At 31.5% G+C, this 11,482-nt stretch overlaps 1 protein-coding gene across 1 annotated transcript; it reads left to right on the plus strand.

Moving 5' to 3' along the window:
• The first annotated feature begins 1,944 nt into the window (after nucleotides 1-1,944).
• LOC100791692 (plasma membrane ATPase 4) lies at nucleotides 1,945-11,409 on the plus strand. The gene is made up of 16 exons (XM_003544593.5): nucleotides 1,945-2,287; nucleotides 5,589-5,708; nucleotides 5,809-6,045; nucleotides 6,502-7,263; nucleotides 7,358-7,480; nucleotides 7,559-7,663; nucleotides 7,756-7,900; nucleotides 7,998-8,162; nucleotides 8,584-8,822; nucleotides 8,911-8,943; nucleotides 9,032-9,113; nucleotides 9,205-9,365; nucleotides 9,464-9,637; nucleotides 9,965-10,147; nucleotides 10,247-10,428; nucleotides 11,016-11,409. Exons 1-16 carry the CDS (start codon nucleotides 2,240-2,242, stop codon nucleotides 11,110-11,112), a joined length of 2,856 nt encoding a protein of 951 aa, XP_003544641.1. The 5' UTR covers nucleotides 1,945-2,239; the 3' UTR covers nucleotides 11,113-11,409.
• Nucleotides 11,410-11,482: the final 73 nt, after the last annotated feature.

Genomic DNA, 11,482 nt, shown 5'->3' on the forward strand with positions numbered 1-11,482 from the left:
TACAAAAATATCACATAGAATAATATCATAAATTAAATTAGTTGTTATAGTGTTAATTTTTTTTACTTAAATACATTTGAATAAATTGTTTAATTTTGTTTCTCATACTTGTTTCCTTTTATTATAATAAAAATAAATAAATAAGTATTTATAATTACCTTGATTAAAACATATGCATATTTCATAATAATTAATTTATTAAAATTTTAAATATGAAGATATATTTGTTCTAATTATCATAATTATATTTAAATGATTTTTATGAAATAAAAAATAGAAAATAAATATTTATATTTTCTATCAAATGCATAATAATTTTATTTGTAACTTGTTTACTATAAAGAAAATCAAGATAAAGATAAAATAAATATATATTTTGAAATTTTATTAAATATACTTTTTCTATTCTCGATGAAAGATATATTTGTTTCAATATTAGATAAAAAAAGATAATTATAAGGTTAATTTATTTGTTATAATTAGATCATATTATTTTATTAGATAATAAATTGATTAAATAGTATTTTGTTAAATTTGATTAAATGAATTGTTTAATGTGACCCATATGACATTACATATTAGATCATTCGTAAGTAAAGTTGATATGAATTGTTTTTAAGTCACACCAAAATAATGGTCAAAATTAAACACATCAACATAACTGCCGAATTCATTAACTTCTTTTTTTGCATGACTGAATTTTAAAAGTTTATAGATTTAAAATTTTTAATTTAACCCAGTATAACATTGTAATCAAATATTTTTCAGATACCCTTCAATCTACTTTTTCATCATTGACTCATATCTCATACTTATTTAACAATTTCATAAACAAACACAGGACCATTTTAACATTAAAATATTTAAATATTAACAAAATTTTAAAACATCCCTCAAAAGTCAAAACAAACAAAAAGAGGGTTAATAGTGATTGTGGAACCCACCACCACAAACAGGAGACACCCAGGCCTAACCCGTTTTATTTCATTACGGGTAAGTTATAAATCCAGAGAAAATAGACTATCCTAACCCATTTCAATATTTTGAGTCTTTCCTCTCTTAATTAAATCTTTTCTATCTATTAACAAGACTTAAATTGAGATTTTATTTAAGAAAAATCCAAAATTAATTTAACTTTGACCAATGAAATGTTGATAGAAAAAATAGTTTACGCACAGTATAAAACAATTTTTTTTCTTCTGATATACAATTATAAATTACTATATATAACAAATTTATTAACTTTAATTTATAATATTTAATTTAAAATTGGACAAATGTTAATAGGTGTACATTGACTAAAGAAATTAAAGTATAATTCTTTTTATTAGGATACGTAAAAATATGTTTTTTTTTTATATAATTTTAGTCTTTTATCATTGTTAATAGATGAATTAAAATTGTAAAATTAAAAAAGTAAAAAGACTAAATTTGTACACAAAATTGAAAAGATAAAAATTGAATTTTAACAATGGAAATCAAGAGTGCAATGGATTCTATTCAAATAATTATGTAAAAATAAAAGAGAAAAAAATGTTATGCACTCATCATGTCTAACCTTTTTTACATAATTATTTAATCATAATTCATTATATATAATAAATTTTTTAAATTTTAAAATAATTATATTAAAATAATTTAAACATTAATTTATGATTGAAGGATAACGTAATGCATATATATTAAACTCAAAATAAAAATGTATATGTACCTGTGTGCGTGCATTATATTGCTCCCATAACATTAATTTTTTTTTATCATATCTTAAACACAATAATTAATAACACCCAATAAATTTTACTAATTTTTTATTCATTAATAATGTAAATTATTTTATACCGATAATGACCATTAAACTCTTAAGATTATCCTACGTTGACACAAAACTTTTTTACTCTCTGTGGCCGCAAATGATGATATATATAAATGAAAAAAAAAGTGGAGTGAACGCGGGAGCACCCAGAGAGGTTCACGGCTTCACTTTCACATCACCAAACACCTCTCTCAAGGCTAGCTAGCTTCAATCTCTTTCCTTCTGCTTCTTTTTCCTCTCCTCACTGCATTTATTTTCTTTTGGACTTTTCCACTCATGCACCCTCTTATCCCCTCTATTTAACCCTCTCTATCTTCTTCTCCTCACATAATTCACACACACTCATTATTACTATACACACCCTCTTTCTCCTCCTCCTCCTTCTTCTTCTTCTCCTTCTTTCTCTTTTTCATTCTTTCTTTCAACATGGGTGGCATCAGCCTCGAAGAAATAAAAAACGAGAACGTCGATCTGGTACTTTTTCTGCTTCTTCCTTATTCCTCCTTAATTTTCTTCTATATGCCCTTTAATTTATTTTCTTATGGAATTTCAATATACTCTTTAACCCTTTTCTTTCTCACCATTTCTATTGATTTTTCTCTTTCTTTCAACGGAAATTAGTAGTATTTAATTGTCTCATCATTAATTTTAAATTTTTTTAGTACTTTTTTTTTATATAAAAAATCGATTTTCTTTTTCTGAAAAAAATTCACGGGTACTGAATGATACTTTAATTTGCAGTCACGTTCCCTTTTTGTTCCCTCTCCAAACTCGTAAAAAAAAAAACCCAGAAAAACAACTCTTTAGGACAGTGATTTTTATGAGCTGGATATTCTAACAGTACTGTACTGCACGAAGAGTTAAATTCTCACGACACAATTACTATTTTTTTTTTCTTTTGGAGATATGACTCAGTAAGAATAGTATTAACGATAGATATTCTAAATTTCTAATCCATACGTAAATATATATATTATTGATTTTATTATCAATGGTTTAGATTATTCCCCTTTAGAGGATTCAGATACAAATATTGGGGTGTTTATTAATCAAAATCATTTTAATGAATATATGGAAGATATGTGTTGAAATTTCTTAGGATATACGTATTTGAATACGTATTTGGGATACACGTATTTTAATGAATATATGGAAGATACGTATTTTGGTGACTACCTACCATGTGAAAATCACTACTACCAAACGCCATTTGATGATTAGCGGCGTGACCTGTTTCGCCGAGTCAACCGAAATCCCTTTTTTCCTGGGTTGTTATCACATTTTTAAACTTTTGGTGTTCGTTGTATATGAACATTTTAACAAGCTATTAAGTTTATTAATTATTATCGGTTCACAGTTAATTATCTGATTATTACTTGCTTGCTTTTTCATACGAGTCCATGTCTATTGGTCCCTACTAATAATTATGATGAGTAAAACATGTTTTTTTTTTATTTACTAAAAATCAAGAACTAAAAAACATAATATTTTTTATATATTATAAAACTATTTTAAATAGCAAAAACATATTTTATTCTTATTTTGGTAACTATCTTAGTTAGGATCAATGGGCTTCTCCGTGCAACTTCAAGTATCTTAATAAATTTTGGCTTTTTGAGCTGATTGTGAACCTAATTTTCGGTGTAGGACTTGATGACACTTATATCTCCTTAGTTCTGTCAAAGGATATATTTTGTGGAGATTGAAAAAATATATTTTATTCAAATAAAAAATACCAAAATAATAAAATTAATAAAACAAGGTTGTTGTGTTGTGACGATATGTTTGCTTTAAGAAGATGAGAAAAATGATTTAGTAAGGTTGCGAGAAATCCGCATCGTACGATGATTAGTGGCAGCAAATAACGACTTGAATTAGTTTTTTTTTTTTTTGGCGCACGGCACGGTTCTCTCTATTCTGGTACACACGCGCCTTTGTACTTATGAAATTTTTGAGGATTTTCTTCTTCCAAGGTAGTGCCATATAATACGTATCACTTTTCATGTGTGTTGTCAAATGATTCGTCCAAAAACAGATTCTGTAAAATGAGGTAAAAAATAAGGATACATTTGACTTCAGCTTAAAGTGAACAAAATTAGATGCTTTAATTGGAACTGAGGGTGCAAACAGTGGCCTTTTTGCTTTATATATATTTTTTACTTCATCATTAGAGGAGTTCAATCAAAATTTTATTTACCGTTCGATTGTATTGCTATCCAAAATAATTGTTTATATTTTGTTAAATTACATTTAAAAAGTTTATATATAATTGGATCTAAACTGAATATTAATATCAGCTTCAGAACTTTTGATAGTTTAAACGTTTTGGTTGAAATGAATTTTTTAATTACATTTTTACTTGATCTGGATTCTTATTCTTATAATTATTCATTTATAAACATTTTTTTTATAATTTTAATTATTTGATATTTATTTTTACCATCTGTATATCTATTCCTATTGTTTTTACCTGTCAAACTTTTTTTTTTATCGCTACTTATTGAGCTGTAATCATTATATTTTTTATTATTGGCTTTTAATCTTCCTTAAGCATAAGCTCTTATTGTTTCCAATTATTAAAGTATTGGTTTGTAAACGATGAAAACCTTAATAATTAAAATTATAAAATGTTTAAATTTTTTACCCATCCTTATGTTCTCTTATTGTTTTCACCGATCGATCTATAAGATCTAAAATTTAAATCGGATGCGAATATAGGAAAAATATTTATTTTATCCTTTTCATATTGTTTTATGTTTCATTTTTTTTTTCAAGAATTAAAGGCGAATAGGGATCTTGTACTCTTTAAGAAATTCTTAATTCATCCTGGATCTAGTCACCACCTGTTTTTCAATAGATTCTCAAATTTAACCCAATTAGAGTTCAATTTGTCAACTGGATTCTAAGTTATAGATATAAATTATATTTAAACTCGCAAAAACGTTTTGATTATTTTACTCATTAGAATTATTTTTTTCATTTTTTTTCTTTCAGTTGGATAATTTTGCAATTAAAAGTAACCCATTCTTCGCTATCCCTAAAATTTTAATCAAATGCATACTAAAGTACTAATGGTAAAAAAAATTCAATTATTTAAGTTCTTATTTATTTTCTAATTTAATTTTAAGGAAAATTAAAACAATTTATAGTTAATGATACAAAATTAAAGTTGGGTATATAAAAAAAATTATTCCCAGTTTTATGCAATATTTTTTTAGAATTATATTTAATTCTATTTTTTCACAATAAAATTTCAGGTAATCGCTATTGAAAATTATAACATAAATTAAGTTCTGTTTAAATAAAAAAACATAATTGAAAACTTTAAACGTTATAATTAAATAGTAGGTTGAATAAAACCGATAAATATGCTAAAAATATTTTTTTTGGAAGATAAATTAATGTAATATTTATTTTAATTATTTTTTGATATTATTCTACTCTTAATTTTTAATGCTTCGTTTGTGGGGTCGTTATTATTCCTATCAAATTGAAGATTTTTTGTGTGACGTTTAATGACTAACGTCAATTTTCAGGACTAAAGTATGATAAATTCATTATTATTTTAAAAAATAAATAATCTGCTGTCTTTCATTATTGTAATTGGGTTTTCATTGACATTTTTGTTTTCTTCAAAGAAATGAATACCTTAACCATTAAGTGATTGAGTGAGGGAGCAAAATGAATGAGCAACATGTAATTTATGAGACATATGTTTGTGCATTCTGTTAAGTATTATGAGAAATAACAAGCATTTAAATTACCTTGTTCCCAGGAACGGATTCCAATAGAGGAAGTGTTTGAGCAGCTGAAATGTTCAAGAGCAGGTCTAACATCAGAGGAAGGGGCCAATCGGCTCCAAGTCTTTGGACCAAACAAATTGGAAGAGAAAAAAGTATGTTCTCATCACAAACTCATAATAATAATGTAGTTTATGCTTTTTTGTTGCTTCATTAGATGCATGTAGGTGATGATGTCTTGTGTGATGAAAACAGGAGAGCAAGTTTTTGAAGTTCTTGGGCTTTATGTGGAACCCCTTGTCTTGGGTCATGGAAGCTGCTGCCATAATGGCCATTGCTTTGGCAAACGGAGGAGGAAGGCCACCGGATTGGCAGGACTTTGTCGGAATTATTGCACTGCTAGTGATCAACTCCACAATCAGTTTTATTGAGGAAAACAATGCTGGCAATGCTGCTGCTGCTCTTATGGCTGGTTTAGCTCCAAAGACTAAGGTTTTTATTTTATCCTCAAACTTATTTATAGAGTTAGTATACAATTTGGTCCCTAAAAGTTGTAAACATATATTGCTTTGACTCTTAAAAGTATCACCTTGCAAAAAAAATTAAAGTTTAATTTCTATGCTCTGTAAATTTCTTTTATACTATCAATCAATTAAAAATTATGATAGGTATGACTTTTAATGTAGTTATTTTAAAGACCAACAAATTTATCATACATGACAGTTTCTAATTGGATGACAGTGTAAAAAGTTTTTAAATTGTCATTAGATGGACTATTTACTACTAAGTTTAGACTAACTTAGATAACCAAGTTGTCAATTTGTATACAATTTCATTGTTCAAAGGACTAATTATATATTCACTCCTTATTTATGAATGTGTGTGCATTATTTATGTTAGCATCTTTTTGATCCATGTTTGTTAAACTTTTGTGGCCTCAAATTTTAGGTACTTAGGGATAACCGATGGAGTGAACAAGATGCTGCAATTTTAGTACCAGGAGACATAATCAGCATCAAGTTAGGAGATATCATTCCGGCTGACGCTCGTCTTCTTGAGGGTGATCCTTTGAGTGTTGATCAGTCTGCTTTGACTGGAGAATCTCTTCCCGTAACAAAGAGCCCCTCGGATGAAGTGTTTTCGGGATCAACAGTTAAGAAGGGTGAGATAGAAGCAGTTGTGATTGCTACTGGGGTGCACACCTTTTTTGGCAAAGCAGCTCATCTGGTGGACAGCACCAACCAAGTTGGACACTTCCAGAAAGTGCTTACAGCAATTGGTAACTTCTGCATTTGCTCAATTGCGGTTGGAATCGCCATTGAGCTCATAGTCATGTACCCGATTCAGCACCGCAGGTACAGGGAAGGAATTGACAACCTGTTAGTGCTCTTGATTGGAGGAATTCCCATTGCCATGCCAACTGTGTTGTCTGTCACTATGGCTATTGGTTCCCACAGGCTTTCTCAGCAGGGTGCCATCACAAAAAGAATGACAGCTATTGAGGAAATGGCAGGGATGGATGTCCTATGCAGTGACAAAACTGGGACTCTCACCTTAAATAAGTTGAGTGTTGACAGGAACTTGATTGAGGTGTTTGCTAAGGGTGTTGAGAAAGAGTATGTTATCCTTCTTGCAGCAAGAGCTTCTAGGACTGAAAATCAAGATGCCATAGATGCTGCAATTGTTGGCATGCTTGCTGACCCAAAGGAGGTATATATACCACAATCTAACTCCTTTGTACAAGAAATAAAAACTTGAATTTGGGATATAAATAAAATTTAATTTTGATGTTCTGATTGGTCAGGCACGTAGTGGTGTTAGGGAGGTACATTTCCTTCCATTCAATCCTGTAGACAAGAGGACTGCACTGACCTACATTGATTCTGATGGAAATTGGCATAGAGCTAGCAAAGGGGCTCCTGAGCAGGTAAATATTGGTTTCATTGGCACAATCTTATGATTTTTTTTTGGAAGATCTTTACACCGTGCTTTTCTCCTACTTCAGATAATCACCCTTTGCAACTGCAAAGAGGATGTCAGAAGAAAGGTCCATGCTGTAATTGATAAGTTTGCTGAGCGTGGACTTCGGTCTTTAGGTGTCGCAAGACAGGTAAGCAAAGCTGATAACTATGTGTCTTCTTTTCTGTTTGATTGAAATGAATACCATTCTTTTATTGAAAGCTTATATGATCCGTGAAACAGGAAGTACCTGAAAAATCAAAAGATAGTCCCGGTGGACCATGGCAATTTGTTGGTCTGCTACCATTGTTTGATCCTCCCAGGCATGATAGTGCTGAAACCATTCGAAGAGCTCTTAACCTTGGTGTCAATGTTAAGATGATTACTGGTAGGATTTGAAGTCATAATTTCTTGTAGCTCGAACCATATAATGAAAGCCTGTAGCTAAGTAGCTTTGAAATTGTTTGTGGCTCTATCATATGTAGGGGATCAGCTTGCCATTGGAAAGGAAACAGGCCGAAGGCTTGGAATGGGAACAAACATGTACCCTTCATCGGCATTGCTTGGCCAAGACAAGGATGCTTCTATTTCAGCTCTTCCAGTTGATGAGTTGATTGAGAAGGCTGATGGATTTGCAGGAGTATTTCCTGGTAAGTCCTTTAGAATTATATGTAATGAGAGCATCATGTTTAAGTTAAGGATAACTTCAATTCAGTGTTTCTTTTTTTTTTTTTATCACCATGACATTGGTACAAAGTATCAACCAGTTTTTACTGATAATTAATCTCTACCGGGGAACCTGACTCACCACCTTTAGTGAGATTTTCCCGCCCAACCAAGTTTTTTCCATCCACAAGGCTCGAATCCGAGACCTTGCTTAAGGGGACCAAGTCTAGGACCACTCGGATCAATCATCAATTTCTTTTTTCTTCTGAATTATTTCAAGCATCCTTATTAGTCCATGGCTTCTATGCAAGTATTGAAACTGCTATATTTATCAACAGAGTAATTATGTTTCAAATTGAACAACACTTCAAACGTTTTAATCCTTTTTGTCTTTGTATATGGTAGAACACAAATATGAAATTGTTAAGAGGCTGCAAGAGAGGAAGCATATATGTGGAATGACGGGAGATGGTGTAAACGATGCCCCTGCATTAAAGAAAGCAGATATTGGAATTGCTGTTGCCGATGCTACAGATGCTGCTAGAAGCGCTTCTGATATTGTCCTCACTGAACCTGGTCTGAGTGTCATTATTAGTGCAGTGCTCACCAGCAGGGCAATTTTCCAGAGGATGAAGAACTATACTGTTAGTTTCCTTGCGTTTCTAGTTATTTGTTTGACTTTATTTAAATGTTTTTAGTTGTCTAATATTGAAAATTTTGATTGTGGAACAGATCTATGCTGTGTCAATCACCATTCGTATTGTGGTAAGTGTTGGAATTTGGTTGATTCAAAAAAAATTTCTACATATACAATTGAATCATATACTTATGTAGTTTATTTTTTGTTTTGTAGTTTGGTTTCTTGTTTATTGCGTTGATCTGGAAGTTTGATTTTGCACCCTTCATGGTTTTGATTATTGCCATACTCAATGATGGTAAGATAATATTTGCTTGACCTTCATGTTACTTTTGCTTCTTTTCTGCTGAAATGTTTAAACTTATTTCCTTACACTACCATCCATTTAGGTACCATTATGACTATATCCAAGGATAGAGTGAAACCATCACCACTTCCTGATAGCTGGAAACTGAGGGAGATATTTGCTACTGGCGTTGTGCTAGGAAGTTACATGGCACTAATGACAGTAGTATTTTTCTGGGCAATGAAAGATACCAACTTCTTCTCGGTACATAATTTATATCTTTGTTTTCATTTTACCTCAATATGATCACCTCCGAGTAGTGGAAATCCTAATGGCTACGAGCACAACTTTCACCCTTGCAGAACAAGTTTGGTGTGAGGCCATTGAGAGATAGCCCCGATGAAATGATGGCAGCCTTATACCTTCAAGTCAGCATAATTAGCCAGGCTCTAATCTTCGTCACAAGGTCCCGCAGCTGGTCTTTTGTTGAAAGACCTGGTCTTCTCCTACTAGGTGCATTTTTTATTGCTCAGTTGGTAAGATTGAACCTCCTATTCTCCCATCAACAATGCAGTATATAAAGTTGTTTTTTCAGTTGTGTTTGATGTATTGTTGGGTGATCTGAGCCGACCCACCTAGTAGGATATGGCTTTGTTCTTGTTGTTATTGTGGTTTGATCTTAGTATTGTAGAAGCATCATTTTATTATGTTTCGAGACATGTCTTGATCATTACACATTATGCACTTATTCCTCTCCAAAACAACCAAAAGGAAAGAGAAAAGATCTGTTACCAAGGCAAATGAGTGTTTTAGTGTTTTTGGTTTTCTTTGGTGGTAACAATAACTTGTTCTGTAATTGACAGGTGGCAACTTTTATAGCAGTGTATGCTAACTGGGGCTTTGCAAGAATAAAGGGAATGGGATGGGGTTGGGCTGGTGTAATCTGGCTGTACAGTGTGGTAACCTATATCCCTCTTGATTTACTCAAATTTGCTATCCGCTATATTCTAAGTGGGAAGGCTTGGGATAATCTTTTGGAGAACAAGGTATGTTCTTTTTATTTTCTCTTATTTAACTTTTGTTGCAATGTTGATCTAGTCCAGAGGTATCTAGATTCATATCATGTTCTTGCTTTCTCATCACAGACTGCCTTCACTACAAAGAAAGACTATGGTAAAGAAGAGAGGGAAGCTCAATGGGCGGCTGCACAGAGGACACTTCACGGTCTTCAGCCTCCGGAAACTTCCAACCTTTTCAATGACAAAAATAGCTACAGGGAGCTTTCAGAGATTGCAGAACAAGCCAAGAGACGTGCTGAAGTTGCAAGGTAAGCCATTAAATTATATCACACTAAGCTAGTGCTTGAAAAGGATTAGGAAGTGGCCATTCAATATGAGTGATGCGAGCAACACATTCTCATATACATTCTTTTCAACACAGCGAAATCCATGAGGAACTCACTAAATACTCCCTCTGTCCCATAATAAGTGTCATCCTAGGTTTTTTTTTTTTACACAGATCAACCAAAGTTAGTTAATAGATGAAAAAGTACAAAATTAATGTTATCATCATTAATTCATTTATAGTTTTTGCTGCTCATCATTAATATTATTATGGGTATAACTGACAAGAAATAATAAATTAAAAAACTAAAATAACACTTATTTTGTGAATTTTTTTTAACACTACACTTATTATGGGACAGAGGTAGTAATAAATAGAATGGAGTCCACTTAGAAGTTGGACCTATATCATTTAATGAGATCCACATGATCAATTTCACTGCATAATAAAAGTTGTGTTGAAAAGACTGTATGAGAGTGTATTTAGATAGCATATTTTAATGTATGATACTGAGGGATAATGAATGATGTGTATGAAGTTCCTCTAACAATATTTGAAAATGTGTTACAGGCTTAGGGAGCTTCATACTCTAAAGGGACATGTCGAGTCAGTGGTGAAGCTGAAGGGGCTTGACATTGACACGATTCAGCAGCACTATACAGTTTAAGGAGCTTGGACAAGTTTCAAGAAGAACCGTGCTTTTTTGAGAAAAAATCACATATAAAGACGAAGAAAGACCATGTTCAATTTGTCTTTAAGTTACATAAAAAAATGAGTCCTGTGAAAATTTGAATGGCCTCTCTCACTGTCTCCATCTTTTCTAGGAGATACTATGCTCTTTACGCACCAAATAACATAATTGGTAGGGTTTACTATCATCTTTTTATCTGGTAGTATGCTAGTGTTATTGCTTACTAAGATAATATTAAAAGCTCAATACATTGGTATTGACACCGTTGCTCAATATTGAACTCAATCTTACTCTATTTTCCTCCAACCAAAATAAGTTGAGTCTGAGATGACTAGCCCAATTTTTC

Source organism: Glycine max, chromosome 14, assembly GCF_000004515.6.
Source record: "Glycine max cultivar Williams 82 chromosome 14, Glycine_max_v4.0, whole genome shotgun sequence".
NCBI lineage: Eukaryota > Viridiplantae > Streptophyta > Magnoliopsida > Fabales > Fabaceae > Glycine > Glycine max.